Genomic DNA, 16253 nt, shown 5'->3' with positions numbered 1-16253 from the left:
GTCCATCCTTCCTTCTTTCCTTCCATCATCCATCCTTCCTTCCATCCATCTTCATCTATCCATCATACTTCTTTCCATCCATCCTTCATTCCATCCATCATCCTTCCTTCCTTCCATCTATCCTTCATTCCATCCATCCATCGTCCATCCTTCCTTCCTTCTATCATCCATCCTTCTTTCTTTCCTTCTATCATCCATCCTTTCTTCATTCCATCCATCCACCGTCCTTCCTTCCTTCCTTCCTTCCTTCCATCCATCCATTGTCCATCTTTCCTTCTTTCCTTCCATCCTTCCTTCTTTCCTTCCATCCATCCATCCATTGTCCATCTTTTCTTCTTTCCTTCCATCCTTCCATCTTTCCTTCCATCCATGTTTCATTCCTTCCATCCATTGTCCATCCTTCCATCCATCCTTCTTTCCATTCATTGTCCATCCTTCCATCCATCCTTCCTTCCATCCTTCCTTCCATCCATCGTCCATCCTTCCTTCTATCCATCCGTCCATCATCTTTTACCCGCTTCTTCCTTTTTGGGTCACAGGGATCACTGATGCCCATGTCTAGCAGACATTGTTCAAGAGGTGGGGGACACCCTGGACAGGTCTCCAGTCCATCACAGAGACACATAGAGACAAACAACCATTTACTCTCTCACTCACACCTAGGGACAATTTAGAGTTACCGTTCAGCCTAACATGCATGTTTTTGGTCTGTGGGAGGAAACCGGAGTACCCGGAGAAAACCCACGTTTGCACGGAGAGAACATGCAAACTCCACCCAGAAAGAACACCCCCCCCCCCCCACGGCCGGGATTCTATCCAGCGACCTTTCCGCTGAGAGACGGCAGCTCTACCAACTGAGCCACCAGACAGCTTCCATCTTTGCGTCCTGCTCCATGTTTTGCATGGTGCTCACAACCGTACCGAACCACTCACCACATATCTGTTCCCTTTATAAAGGCTGATGGAAAGCTTGAAGGTAAACTAATTAATGTCAAACACTTGGTTTGAAACGTGACTATAATGCAAAGACATTTTTCAGTGAGCTGTCCGAGTACCAACACATTTCTTCATGTCTGTAGGTTTTTGTAAATATCACACCTCTTCTGTGTTGAGGCTCATTTCGTCACTTGTCCTTCCAGGCTGATGCAGTATCATCAGATGGTGGTGAAGGGTTCAGGCGGGTTGCCAGATGAGCTGCTTTATGGTCGAGTGGGCTACCTCTACTCCCTCATCTTCATCAACCAGCAGCTTGGGCAGGACAGGATCCCCCTGCAGTACATCCAGCAGGTCGGTGGGCAACTAGGCTGCTCAGCTTTATCATTAGAAGAAAGAAATGTTTGAGAGTTTTTATGTGCGACATATATTTGTTTATTTGTCAGATTAGTGAGGCTGTGTTGGCATCAGGTGAACACTGCAGCAGAAAGTTTCGAGTCCAGAACCAGAGCCCGCTGATGTACGAGTGGTACCAGGAGCAGTACGTTGGCGCCGCTCATGGCCTGTCAGGCATCTACTATCTTCTGATGCAGGTAGGACATCTCTCCAGGTCAATGCAAATGCTTTGGAACCAGATTTGGGGGGAAAGGGGGCAGTTAGTGTTGGTCTTGTGCAAGACCCTTAACGCCCACCATCTGCTCCCCCAGGCGCCCTAGATAGCAGCTCTCTGCTCCACACAGAGGGCTGTGGTTGCTCCAGGAAGGGCAGCCGGCGTAAAATCAATTTTCAAGACTTTGTGCGAGTTAGTTCGCGGTGGTGACCCCTGAGGCAGGGAGCAGCCGAAAGAAAAATAACAATACCTAGAGAAATTGCATTTCCTGCAAAAATGCAGTGTGAATGCTTATTGCATAAGAGCTTGCTGAAAAACAGCTGAAATTAGCTAAAAACATTTTGAAATGTAGCTAAAATGGAAGAACAAGCCTAAGTTAACAGAAGAAAGCAGAAATAATCCATATTTGCTGAATTAGGTTTAAATGAGCAGAAAATAGCAGAAAAATTAGGAAAGTAGCTAAAAAAAAAAGGCTGAAATTCACAAAAAATGGCTGAAGAGTAGCCAAAAGTTAGAAAGAAGCTTAAACTATCAGAAGGAAGCGGACAGAGCTGAAATGAGCTAAAAAAAAAAAAAAGTGGAATTAGCAGAAAATGTTAAAATTGGCATAAAACAGCTAAATAGTAGCTAAAATGGCAGAAATAGTTGAAACTAGCATAATAAAGCTGAAAGGAGCACAACAAGCTAAAATTGGCATAAATAAGTTCATTATCTTCATCGTAGCAGAAATTACCATGAAAAACGTGAACTTATCTGTTAACAGTCAAAAATAGCTAAAAAAAAAAAGTGCCAGTAGAAAAAGTTTAAATTAGCAGAAGAAATCAGAAAGAATACATTTGCCCAGTTAGACTGAAAGAAGCAGAAATGAGCACAACGAAGTGGAAATTATCTGAAAAAGCTGAAATGGGCAAAAACCAGCTGAAAAGTACCAGTGGCTAAAAAAGCAGAAAGAAGCCTAAATTACCAGAAGGAAGTAGAGAGAGCACATTTTTGCTGAATTAGGTAGAAAAAAGATGAAATTAGTGAAAAATATGTGGAATTAGTCAAAAAAGCTAAAATTAGCGTAAAATGGCTAAATAGTAGCTGAAATATCAGAAAAGGCTGAAACGTAGAAATAAACTGGAAGGAGCATAACAAGCTGAAATTCTCAGAAAGAAGTTAGAAGAAGATCAAACATTTTGTAGTTAGCAGAAAGAATCTAAAAGCATCACAAAACAGCTGAAAGTAGCTGAAAAAAGTTAAAAATTGCACAAGGAAGCTGAAAGAAGCTGAAGCAGAACAAAATGTGAAAGGAGCAGTAAAAGGTTGTAAACAGATCTAAAGATTTGAAGGATGTAAAATGAGCTCAATTCATTTTCTTTGAGGAAAAAATGTCAGAAAAGGCTAAATATTTCAAAAAGCTAAAGTTGCACCAACACCAAAAGTCACAGCAGGATTGTCCTGAAGGAGCTGAACGTTTTGATATACGAGTTGTTGAAATAACACAAAAACTGCGGGACGAGAAAGATGCTGAAAAACGTAGAGAAGAAAAACAGATTACAATAGTGTGAATGCTTCATAAACATTCACACTATTATTAGTCTGAGAACAGTTTGTATGAGTTCAGGAAGTCTCCAGTGTCTTTTATGGAACTGCTTTTGCACAGTGTGTGTTTGTAAAGTAGTTTGAGAAGTCTGCTCTCTCTTCCCACATTAACATGCAGCCACCTCCGTGCTTCACTGTGGAGACGTTATTGTTTTGTATCTTCGCACATGTTCTGTGACGTTAAATTCCAACGACCTTCTATTAAAACTCCTTTATAATCTTAACTTTCTGCTGTTGTTACGGTTCACTTGATTTTTGTTGCTGCTGCTGAGACAATTTCTCAACTGATTTATTACAAAAATTATTATTTTAAGAACTACAGTTGCAGATCGGTGGAAATTAAGTCATTAATTTGACTTGTAAAAAATAAATAGCATCAGGTCATTAAAGGGCTGCAAAGCAAATATATATATATATATATATATATATATATATATATATATATATATAATTTTTTTTTTTTTTTTTTTTTTAAATATGCACACAATATTTTTTATGTACATTTTTGTACAAAATAAGTATTTTATATGATAAAAAGTCCCCAAACAACACAAATGCATATAATTAGGTTGTTTCTTGGTTTAGGGCTATAGCCATAAATCTGAAAAATATAAAAATAAACATTTGAATTAGGAAAAAGTGCAAAATCTGATTACCGTTTTTTCCGCTGTACACGTCGCACCGCCGTATAAGTGGCATCAGTCCAAATATGTCATAGTAGGAAAAAAAAACATAAAAATGTTGCTTCGCCGTATGAGTCGCATCTATTATGCGTCACAGATGACAACCTGGAAATGTGGGCCGGTGTTGTGCCAAAAATCGATTGGCTGCCAAAATGGCGGCCGTGGGAGCATGCACAGGAGGACTTTAACAAGCATTTAACAAGATTAACACTTAAAAACAATTATTTGTTTGCTCGACATTATAGTAAAGGTGTGTCTCAATTGAACTTTCCTTAATAAATGCACTTTAATGGTCAAATCAGCTGCATTTCTCCTGGGCGGCGAAATGCAGCTGATTTGACGTTTGCTCCAGGAGTTCCGGAGCAAGACGGAGGTGGCTTAGTATGGCAAGCCAAGTGTCTCATTAATAGCCACTTGTGATGGACCGAGTTGAAAAGCAAGAGGAGTCACAGGACGTATTAGGAAAAAATAGGGGTTTTATTGTAACCCCAAAAGATGACGTTTTACAAAAAAAAATGAATGCTGAGCTCATAAAAGAGGTCAAAGGAACAAAACTGAACTCAGGCAAAAATGTGAACAAACTGGCTGCACGAACAAACATAAATGACCTCCTGAAAAATTGACACACAGGGGTATACAGGTCCTTCTAAAAAAATTAGCATATTGTGATAAAGGTCATTATTTTCCATAATGTAATGATAAAAATGAAACTTTCATATATTTCAGATTCATTGCACACCAACTGAAATATTTCAGGTCTTTAATTGTTTTAATATTGATGATTATGGCATACAGCTCATGAAAACCCAAAAATGCCTGTCCCAAAAAATTAGCATATTTCATCCCACCAGTGAAAGACAAGTGTTTTTAATACAAAAAACGCCAACCTTCAAATAATCATGTTCAGTTATGCACTCAATACTTGGTCGGGAATCCTTTTGCATGAATGACTGCTTCAATGCGGCGTGGCATGGAGGCAATCAGCCTGTGGCACTGCTGAGGTGTTATGGAGGCCCAGGATGCTTCGATAGCGGCCTTAAGCTCATCCAGAGTGTTGGGTCTTGCGTCTCTCAACTTTCTCTTCACAATATCCCACAGGTTCTCTATGGGGTTCAGGCCAGGAGAGTTGGCAGGCCAATTGAGCACAGTAATACCATGGTCAGTAAACCATTTACCAGTGGTTTTGGCAATGTGAGCAGGTGTCAGGTCGTGCTGAAAAATGAAATCTTCATCTCCATAAAGCTTTTCAGCAGATGGAAGCATGAAGTGCTCCAAAATCTCCTGATAACTAGCTGCATTGACCCTGCTCTTGATAAAACACAGTGGACCAACACCAGCAGCTGACATGACACCCCAGACCATCACTGACTGTGGGTGCTTCACACTGGACTTCTGGCATTTTGGCATTTCCTTCTCCCCAGTCTTCCTCCAGACTCTGGCACCTTGATTTCCGAATGACATGCAAAATTTGCTTTCATCCGAAAAAAGTACTTTGAACCACTGAGCAACAGTCCAGTGCTGCTTCTCTGTAGCCCAGGTCAGGCGCTTCTGCTGCTGTTTCTGGTTCAAAAGTGGCTTGACCTGGGGAATGCGGCACCTGTAGCCCATTTCCTGCACACGCCTGCGCACGGTGGCTCTGGATGTTTCTACTCCAGACTCAGTCCACCGCTTCCGCAGGTCCCCCAAGGTCTGGAATCGGCCCTTCTCCACAATCCTCCTCAGGGTCCGGTCACCTCTTCTCGTTGTGCAGCGTTTTCTGCCACACTTTTCCCTTCCCACAGACTTCCCACTGAGGTGCCTTGATACAGCACTCTGGGAACAGCCTATTCGTTCAGCAATTTATTTCTGTGTCTTACCCTCTTGCTTGAGTGTGTCAATGATGGCCTTCTAGACAGCAGTCAGGTCGGCAGTCTTACCCATGATTGCAGTTTTGAGTAATGAACAAGGCTGGGAGTTTTTAAAAGCCTCAGGAATCTTTTGCAGGTGTTTAGAGTTACGTCGTTGATTCAGATGGTTAGGTTAATAACTTGTTTAGAGAACCTTTTCATGATATGCAAATTTTTTGGGACAGGCATTTTGGGTTTTCATGAGCTGTATGCCATAATCATCAGTATTAAAACAATTAAAGACCTGAAATATTTCAGTTGGTGTGCAATGAATCTGAAATATATGAAAGTTTCATTTTTATCATTACATTATGGAAAATAATGACCTTTATCACAATATGCTAATTTTTTGAGAAGGACCTGTATATACTGGCTGATCAGACCATTAAGACACGATAGGGATAACTAAACGGTATTCAATCACTAACTACAACAACCAACACAGTACAGCTAAGTTTGATAAACTAAACACCAAAAGTGGAAATCCAATATATTAAATTTTAAATAGAAATATTCACTTAAATACAAAAGCTTTTTTCTTAAATAAAGAAAATACAAGTTCCCCCTCTCCAGCAGGAACTGGTGGTGCAGTCCAATCAGCTCCATGTTTTTAAGTGTGCTAATAAACCCTGACAGCTTTTGTCTGGCACCTCCCAGGGATCACGGCAGGTAAGAACCGGTAAAATAAACAAGAATTAATCACAAGCACAAAAAAATGAACAATGAGTTGAAATAAATACATTAATAAACTAAATGTGCACGCTTACAGATAGAACAAATGTATCTAAACCAACCAATAAACATTTTTTTGCAAACTAAAGTGTTGTTTGGATGAGAAATAAATGGTGCTTGTAAGAGTTACCGACTTTAGAGTGTGGCCATGGGTTTGGCCATCACATCACTTTTACCTATTAAGGAGACACTTGGCTTGCCATATGACTCCATTGCCCACTAGTGGCTGAACATGGTAGTGCTCAATATTTTCCATGTCAAAATGAATGAAATCGTCAAATCTCAGCCAAAAATTGGGTTATGAATATGACGTTATTAAAAAAATGTTTATTAGTGGTTTCAGTGTATAAGTCGCAGGACTTGCAAATTTATGCGAAAAACTGCGACTTATATGGCGAAAATGATGGTAAATGTTCATCCTTTTAAAACCAGTGTGCGAGGATTGTTTATCCACTTTAGCTTTTGCCATTTTCTGTCCTGTGGTTCCTCTGCCGCAGAGCTCCGACTTTCTCTTGCCAAAGTTTTTTTTTCTTTTCCAAACGTTTAATTCCTTCCTCCGCAGCCAGGCTTCGCCCCCACCGAGGAGCACGTGCACAGGCTGGTGAAGCCCAGCGTTGACCACGTCTGCCGTCTCAAGTTCCCCACGGGGAACTATCCTCCCTGCATCGGGGACGATCGAGACTTGCTGGTGCACTGGTGCCACGGCTCCCCGGGGATCATCTATATGCTGCTGCAGGCCTACAAGGTGAGGAATGACAAAAAAAAAAAAAACAGACGCCTCAAATCGTTTGTGGAGTTGCAGCAACATCTTGTGGTGAAGCTTCGCAACTCTTCATCAAATGCTGCAACTTTTATTAGACACTGCCTGCTCTATGTTTTGTATTAGGTTTTTGGCAGCCCTCAGTACCTGTATGATGCTCTGCAGTGTGGGGAGGTGGTGTGGCGGTGGGGTCTGCTGAAGAAGGGTTACGGGCTGTGCCACGGGGCGGCCGGGAACGCCTACACCTTCCTGGCTCTCTACAAGCAAACCAAGGACCCGAAGCACCTTTACAGAGCGTGCATGGTGAGGCCGTCCTTTGCTGTTAGGGTCCAAACAGCAGACGTTAGAGTTCGTCTTTAAGCCTCGACGGAAGACGTGACCGTGTCAGTTCGACACTGGCCTCTCGTCTGTGTTAAAGTGAAAGTCAATCTGAAACAACAAAAGTTCAGTCAGGTCATCTGGACGGTTTCTTTTTTAGTTGAGATATTTCGTCCTTCATCCGAAGGACTTCTTCAATCTGAGGAGCCACAAACAAACTGAATCCCACAAACAGCTCACTCCCATAGTGGGGAAAAAAAAACAGTTTGCTGTAGGGATGTGCGATATGGCATAAAATTCATATCACGATATGTATTGTGAAGGGTGGCGATAACGATATATATCACAATATGTTTTTGGTGTAAAACTTGCAATAGCAACGAAAAAAAGCATAGGGTGTCCTTTTGCCATCATTAATTTTGAAAACTGCTATACCACAAAATAATCTCAATTAAGAAAATCCCACTATTAAGTCCAGAGAGGTTTTAAATACAAAACAAATCAAGTATTAGGCTTCTTTCTTGTAGTGCAAAACAGTGCAAAATATATCAAATGTAGTTTTAGCCACATGTGTTAAACAAAATAATATGTTGTTAACTCTTAACAGTGTCCAGTCTCATTTAATATATGAACAGCAACTGAGCAGCATTTTACACTGAAACACTTCACCCTCCAACCCTCTAGTGGGCGTCTCCTTCCGCGTTAAGGAGAGCTGACACAAAATGGCGACCAGTTTCCTCTGTGGCTTTGACCAGAAGGTCTGGCAGTAAAATCACACAACACAGCGTTCTTTTCACAGATCTGAGAGCAGGTTTCTCTAAAGCTGACCAACGCTTACTTTAACTTTCAATGGAAAAAAAAAACTTTTGACGGAACGCAGCGTTTTGCGTATGCGCCCAAATACGGCAACACTACGGCAAGCCGGCCGTAGTTAGCTTGTAGCTTCACTACTTAGCTCTCGAAGAAAAGACTTTAACACCACTTGCACACAGTTTTCAACTCAAAAAAAGTAACGATTAAACTGACAACTCTGATTTTACATCAAACAGCATTACTGCTGTTAGCCGGTAGAAGACAGATCTCTATCGTAGGCTAAAATGTCTATCGTTTTTACCGTGTACCATATATATCCTAGTTTGCTGGTGATAAGATGACCTCCGGGGCCCGCCCTCTCCCGCGTCAACTCCTCTGAGACAGTCATGCCAAAATGGTTCAGAACACCAAAGCTCTTTTGTTGGATTTGTCCCTGGATTATTGAGCATGAACTTTGGTGTTCAATCTGAAGCGCTGGTGTGTGTGAGAAGCAGCCTTTAATGTTTATTGGTGGTGGAGTTGCTTTCGGGCCTAAAAAATCGAACCCGTATAATTTTTTCCAAGCCCGACCCAAAACCGATCAATTAACAGTGATTACAGGCTCGAACCAGAAAAAAATATCAACTTTTAAAAAAAATTTCTTAATCTTTTACTGCTTTTGTAAGCAAATCAATTTGACATGATTTTAAAACGTATTTCAAAGAAAAGAAGATTTATATATGTAAATGTATAACGTCTGTTTATGTTGCTTTGCTGTGGTAGGTTTTTTTTTGATGCCTCAAATTGTGCCCTGTCTAGGACACGGTGTGAGAGATCTTTTTTTTTTATACCGTCTCTCCTCATGTTTTCTTTCCTTTTCTTATCTAAGCAAAACATTATTCTGAATAAGAATAAGAAGGCCGCGCTGATTATTTTTAGCCGCAGCTTTGTGCACTCCGCCCATCTTCGGACGACTGTACATACATATTCGCATTGTATCTCGGTGCAATGCCAATAAAGTTTATTCTGATTCTGAGAAGATTTAGGATTTCTTGTTTATAAATAAGAGTCAGTGGATTATTATAGTTATTGTAGTTATTTACAATCGGCGGACGCATGCGGCCGATGATCCAAATTGAGTCATTGGCTGTGCGCGTCCGCTGTTAAGCTTCAAACGGATTACTGGCATTGAGCCAGCTGAAGCTTAACTGAACTTTTTTTTTTTTTACCTTTTTCAACCAGCCGGTCAGCGTGCGGACAAATGGCCACACGCAGCTGGCGATCCAAATTGGATTGTCAGTCGCGTGCGTCCACAGACGCAATCAAAAGCCCGACCCAGCCCATCTATCCAGCGCATTATTTTTGCCCGGCCTGAATTTCTGATCTGGCCCGGGTTAGAAATGTCACCTCTAATTGACGAGGTGGCCGCAGTTTACATTAATCTGAATGTTCTCACTGTAAATGAAAATGTTTTTGTCTGGATTATTGAGCATGAACTTTGATGTTTTAAACCACTTTGGCCGTGGCTGCCTCAGAGGAATCGACGGGGGAGAGGGCAGGCCCCAGAAACCAGCTTATCACCATAAAACTGGTTGGAGCACTATGTGAGTAAGCCACTTATGGGACTGAGTTTGTTGTGGCTCCTCAGACTGATGAAGTCCTTTGGATGAAGGACGAAATGTCTCGACAAACAAAAAAACAGTGGAATAAAGATGACCTGACTAAACTTTGTTGGATTTTCTACATGGATTATTGAGCATGAACTTTGATGTTTTTGTCTGTTCCATCCTCTGAACGCATGTCATAACCTACAGCGATGGTTTTGTTGTTGTTTACTGTTTTTGTTTGTACAGTTTGCAGATTGGTGCATGAACTATGGGAAGCATGGATGTCGGACACCTGACACACCTTTCTCTCTTTTTGAAGGTAACACATGCTGATTAAGAGCTCAGTTTACCTGAGAAGAGATGACAACACAGGCAAAATATCAGAAAATATTGCTTGATTTTTGTATTTGTTGTTTTCTGTGAAGTTTTGCAGGATGAGGTTTATTTAGTCACTTTCCCTCTGTTCATCCCTGTTATATTTGAAGATGCATTATCCCACTGGATCTTGTTTTTAAAGCTTTTTCTTAGAGAAGAACTGAAACCTCTCACAATCTCAAAATCAAAAATAACTATAGAAATGTCAGTTCCTGTGAAAATGCAGTGTGAATGCTTATTGCAGAAGAACTTGCTGAAAAACACCTGAAATTAGCTAAAACATGCTGAAATGTAGCTGAAATGGAAGAACAAGCCTAAATTAACAGAAGAAAGCAGAAAGAACATGTTTGCTGAATTAGGTTTATATAAACAGAAATTAGATCGATCGGTAAATTGAGAGCTTCGCCTTTTGACTCAGCTCTCTCTTCACCACGACAGACCTGTACAGCGCCCGCTTCACTGCAGGCGCTGCACCTATCCGCCTATCGATCTCACGCTCCATTTTTCCCTCATTCGTGAACAAGACCCCAAGATACTTGAACTCCTCCATTTGGGGCAGGACCTCCTCCCTGACCCAGAGAAGGCACTCTACCCTTTTCCGGCTCAAGACCATGGCCTCGGATTTAGAGGAACTGATCTTCATCCCAGCCGTGTCGCACTCGGCTGTGAACCGCTCCAGCGAAAGTTGTAGATCACGTTCTGATGAAGCCAATAAGACCACATCATCTGCAAAAAGCAGAGAAGCAATCCTAAGGCCACCAAAACGAATCCCCTCAACACCTTGGCTGCGCCTAGAAATTCTGTCCATAAAAGTTATGAACAGAATCGGTGACAAAGGGCAACCTTGGCGGAGTCCAACTCTCACCGGGAACGAGTCCGACTTACTGCCGGCAATGCGGACCAGGCTCTGACACCGGTCATACAGGGACCTAACAGCCCATATCAAAGGGCTCGGTACCTCATACTCCCAGAGTCCCCCCCACAGGGTTCCCCAAGGGACGCGGTCAAACGCCTTCTCAAGTCCACGAAGCACATGTAGCAATTTACCGATCGATCTACGTTCCTACCCTCATCTATGGTCATGAGCTTTGGGTTGTGACTGAAACAATGAGATCTCGGATACAAGCGGCCGAAATGAGTTTTCTCTGCAGGGTGTCTGGGCTCTCCCTTAGAGATAGGGTGAGAAGCTCGATCATCCGGGAGGGACTCGGAGTAGAGCCGCTGCTTCTCCACGTCGAGAGGAGCCAGTTGAGGTGGCTCGGGCATCTGGTTAGGAAGCCTCCTGGACGCCTCCCTGGTGAGGTGTTCCGGACACGTCCCACCGGGAGGAGGCCCAGAGGAAAACCCAGGACATGCTGGAGGGACTATGTTTCTCGGCTGGCCTGGGAACGCCTCAGGATTCCCCCGGAAGAGCTGGCCCAAGTGGCTGGGGAGAGGGAAGTCTGGGCCTCCCTACTTAGGCTGCTACCCCCACGACCCGACCCGGATAAGCGGAAGAAAATGGTTTGATGGATGGTTAAACAGAAATTAGCACAAAAAATAGGCAATTAGTTAAAAAAAAAAAGGCTGAAATTAACAAGAAACAGCTGAAAAGTAGCTGAAATGGCAGAAAGAAGCTTAAATTACCAGAAGGAAGAGGAGAGAGCACAGTTATGCCCAATAAGGCTGAAAGAAGCAGAAGTGAGCGCAAAACATGTGAATTATCTGGAAAAGGGCAGACATTTGCCAAAACAGCTGAAAAATAGCTAAAAATACAGAAAGCTTAAATTACCAGAAGAAAGTGGAGAGAACACATTTTTGCTAAATTTAGCTGATAAAGGTTGAAACAAGTGCAAAAAATGTGGAATTAGCTGAAAAGGTTAAAATTAGCATAAAAACAGCTAAATAGTAGCTGAAATTGCAGAAAAAGCTGAAACTTGCAGAAATTAGCAGAAATTAGCTGAAAGAAGTTAGAAGCACAAAAATGTAGTTGGCGGAAAGAATATAAAAGGAGCATAAAACAGCTGAAAACCCCCCAGCTGAAATTAGCTGAAAGTAGCTGAAAAAAGTTTAAATTTGCACAAAGAAGCTGAAAGAAACTGAGCTGAGACAAAATGTGAAAGGAGCAGTAAAAGGTTGTAAACACCTAAAGTAGTATGTAAAATGAGCTCAATTCATTTTCTATGAGGGAAAAAATGGCAGAAAAGGCTAAATATTTCAAAAAGCTAAAGGTGTACCTATACCAAAAGTCATAGTAAATGGTAAATGGACTGTGTTTACCGTATATAGCGCCTTTCTATCTTATCCAGATACTCAAAGCGCTTTACACTACAATCTGTGCCTCATTTACCCATTCATACAGCACTCTACTAGATCTCTACAAAGCTAATTGAACAAATCATTCTAAAGAGACTAATCAGAGCTTTATCACATTCATACACCAATGGGACACACATCGGAGGTAATGAGCGGTTCAGTGTCTTGCCCAGGGACACTTCGGCATGTGACTGCTGGTGGATTCGAACCCTCAACTCTTGCATTGGAGGACGATTGCTCTAACCACTCAGACACAACTGCCCAGTACCTGAAGAAGCTGAACATTTTGATATATGATTATTTGAAATAACTTGAAAACTGCGAGATGAGATAGATTCCAAAAAATATATGAAATGGGGATAGTAACTATAAGAATTATTAACAGGATCACAATAGTGTGAATGTGCATTCACACAAATACAGAACTGCTTCCTTTATACATTTATTCAGAGCAGAAATGTGCACAGAAAAATAAAACACTGAGACAGGATCGTAAAGAGAAAAAAAAACATTGACAAAAAATATGCAAAGGTAAAATAATAGAGGGAAATTTACAGTACAAGTTCAATATTTATAATAATGCAATGACATTTTTAAGTAATTGTAAAATAAAATGGCAACATAAAATACTGAATATTAAAAAAGGCAAAAAATGTAAATATGAGTGGAACAGATGTTTGAAGGCACTTAGAAACGTCAACGTTGAGAGCTTCAGGTCTTTTTGCAAGATATTCCAGGAAACAGGAGTGGAGTAGGAGAAGGCCCTTTTGCCTAGTTCAGTCCGCACTGAGGGAACACTGCAGGTAATAATGTCCTGAGTGCGCACGCTGTAGCTGCACTCAGGCAGAGACATGTAGGAGGAGATGTGTGAAGGCAGCAGACCAAGAAGTGATTTAAAGATGAAAATGTACCAGTGAGAGAGTCTGCGTGAAGTTAATGATGACCAGTAATACAAGGTGCAATGCTTGGTATGTTAGTTACAACCAGTTACAGTATGAATCTTAATGCAACGTGATGGACAGCATCCAACATCTGCAGGGTGCTTGTAGGAGCGTTCATGTAAATAATGTCACCGTAATCAATGGAGGGAAGGAAAGTCACAGTTACAAGGTGTTTCCTAGCGTTCAGAGTTAGACAGGATCTATTTCTAACAAAGAAACCCAATTTAACTTTCAGTTTCTTTACCAAGTTTTTAACGTGGAGCTTAAAAGAGAGATGCGAATCGACCAAGATATCCAAATATTTATAGGAATCGACAAATTCAACAGGAACACCATTTGAAGATAAAATCGAGGGAAGGATTGCTGGGACCGACTTCCTGTTTGAAAACAACATCCCTTTGGTTTTGTCTGTTTAGTACAAGTTTTAGACGGAACAAATCTGACTGGATGATGTTGAAAGCAGATTGCAAAAGCTGGAAAACTTTAGCAACTCTTTTAGCTCGACAATAAACAACTATCATCAGCGTAGAAATGTAAGGATGCATCAAGTATGATCTGACCTATTTTAGTTACGTATGTAGATTGTGAAGAGGGTGGGTCCTAAGACTGAGCCTTGTGGTACACCATTGTTAACAGATAACTGGAAGAAGTACCATTATGTTGAACACATTGCCTCCAATTTGAGAGATCGTTAGTGAGCCAACCAATGGTATGATCTGAGAAACCAATTTCTGAGAGCTTATGACACAAGATGTTCTGATCCACAGTGTCAAAAGCTTTAGACAGGTCTAAGAAAAGTGCAGCACAATAATCCTTAGCATCCAGTGCTTCAACAACATCATTAAAAACCTTCAGCAAAGCTGAATACACTTCATTGAAAGTCCTTTTTCAAAGGAGGCATTCAGAGCATAAACTATGCAAATTTATCCAGAAACTTTTTTTTTAATTAAATTTATTCATTTTAAAATACAACACAATAATAAAAAAAAAAAACAATAATGCAAACTAAGTTTATATAATATATAAATAAAATGAAGGGTAGCAGAAGGAAGAAAAAAATCTTATTTTATCTGCCCTCTCTTACAATAATTCAAATCAAACAACAATCATCTGTAAGTACCTAAACAAACAAAAAAGAAAAAAAGAACAATTCACTATAATTTTTGAACTATAATGCAACATACATAACAGTATTTCATATATATTTTTGCAGAAGTCCATTTTTAATTTTTTTCTTAAAAGTAATCGTTGTTTTTGCATTTTTCACTTCAGTTTTCAAACCATTCCACAATCTAATTCCCTGGATTGAGGTTGACCGACCCTTCAAACTGGTTCTATATCTTGGTTTAACAAATATTTCCTTTCCCTTGAGATTATAACTTTGGATCAAAACATTGAAAATCTTGTTAAAAATAATAACGGATAGAAGTGGAATTGTATTTAATAAAACAATTATGCAAAATAAAGAGGTTGTTCACTAAAACTGTTGAGACCCTGAAAAAAATTTAAGCACATCATTATTGCTTCCTGTTTGCAGGCATGGCTGGCACCGTCTACTTCCTGGCAGACCTCATTGTGCCACTGAAGGCAAAGTTTCCAGCTTTTGAGGTGTAGAGTGTCCACAGGTAGTCCTCCACCCACCCACACTGCAAAAACTTAACAAGACAGCTCTCCGGTTCTGGATCAAAGCTCGTTCAGGACTTTGTCTTCAAACGCCATCAATGTTCATTCTTCCTGCTTTTTATCTCCAACACCTGTTTCCAAGAGAACTTCCAGTGTTGCTTCTTGTGCTTCGGGTTAATTTGCGGTCTGATAACTTACAATGTATTTTTTTTTTGTATATCTATGTCATAAACTGGCACAAACAATAAAACTAGAATTGGTTGCCTCATCTGAGGAATACACAGGTTTTAGTTTTTGCTCTGTCCTCATTCGTAAAGCTGCTTCAGTTGTTGTTTGTGCAGGAGCGAGAAAAAGCCACTAGAGGGCAGCAGAGTGCTCCGAAATGTTTTCAACACATCTTACACTTGCAGCTGTGCAAGTTTAGTTTTAAAGCAGCCACATGTATACACAATTGACTGAAAACCATTGAAACATTTGACTTAAAAAGTTTCTCCTCCATATAAGGCTCATAAAACACACCGAGATCCAAATGGCGACACTTTTGAACTCCCTCGTGCGGCATGTTCCTGAGGCCAGCTGGGACCTTGAGGAGCTAAAGAGGAGGAGGAGGAGGGTTACTGTACCAGAGACTGTAGAGAAACAGGAGTGTTGAATTTTTTTTCTCCACCCCCGCCTGGTACAGGAGAAATCGAACTCCCTCAGGCAGGAATGGAGGTAAAAATAGAGCTCATCTGTTCAGGGGAGTGGTCTCCCAAGACACGACTGTTGCTTGGGTGCATTCGCTCGTGGCAAAATGTCCTCTAATCTTCTAGCGTTGGACAGCAAAGCTTTCACAGCTGATGGCAAGTTGGACTTAATGCAGCTCAAACCCTCTGTCAGGGAATTCTCTAATAATTTGCATGATGTCACCACGTAAACAAGGGCTACGCTGCATTAATGTATGGTCATGGAAACATCTGAACATAGCAGAAATAAAGAAAATGTACAAGAATAGTTTGATGTTGAAATGTTTTCAGTTTGTAAAGACCCAAATTTAAAAATGGTACAAAAAGTAAAGATGTGTGTTTGGTTGATTTCTTTGTTGTACTCTTGGCAATAAATCTGGTACCTGATA

General features: G+C 40.9%; 1 protein-coding gene across 2 annotated transcripts in view; it reads left to right on the top strand.

The window, feature by feature from the left end:
- lancl1 (LanC antibiotic synthetase component C-like 1 (bacterial)) overlaps nucleotides 1-16052 on the top strand; it is a 27301-nt gene extending 11249 nt beyond the window's left edge. For both annotated transcript variants that reach the window (XM_037696633.1, XM_037696635.1), the window contains 6 exons: nucleotides 1140-1287; nucleotides 1380-1526; nucleotides 6991-7173; nucleotides 7315-7491; nucleotides 10152-10224; nucleotides 15054-16052. In XM_037696633.1, coding sequence (XP_037552561.1) covers nucleotides 1140-1287; nucleotides 1380-1526; nucleotides 6991-7173; nucleotides 7315-7491; nucleotides 10152-10224; nucleotides 15054-15130 — 805 coding nt within the window. In that variant the 3' untranslated portion in view covers nucleotides 15131-16052. The remainder of the gene's footprint in view (nucleotides 1-1139; nucleotides 1288-1379; nucleotides 1527-6990; nucleotides 7174-7314; nucleotides 7492-10151; nucleotides 10225-15053) is intronic.
- The last annotated feature ends 201 nt before the right edge of the window (nucleotides 16053-16253 follow it).

This window comes from Nematolebias whitei, chromosome 23 (assembly GCF_014905685.2).
Source record: "Nematolebias whitei isolate Nwh7 chromosome 23, NemWhi1, whole genome shotgun sequence".
NCBI lineage: Eukaryota > Metazoa > Chordata > Actinopteri > Cyprinodontiformes > Rivulidae > Nematolebias > Nematolebias whitei.
Note: the sequence above shows the minus strand (reverse complement) of the source record. Positions and strands in the feature narration are given on the sequence as shown.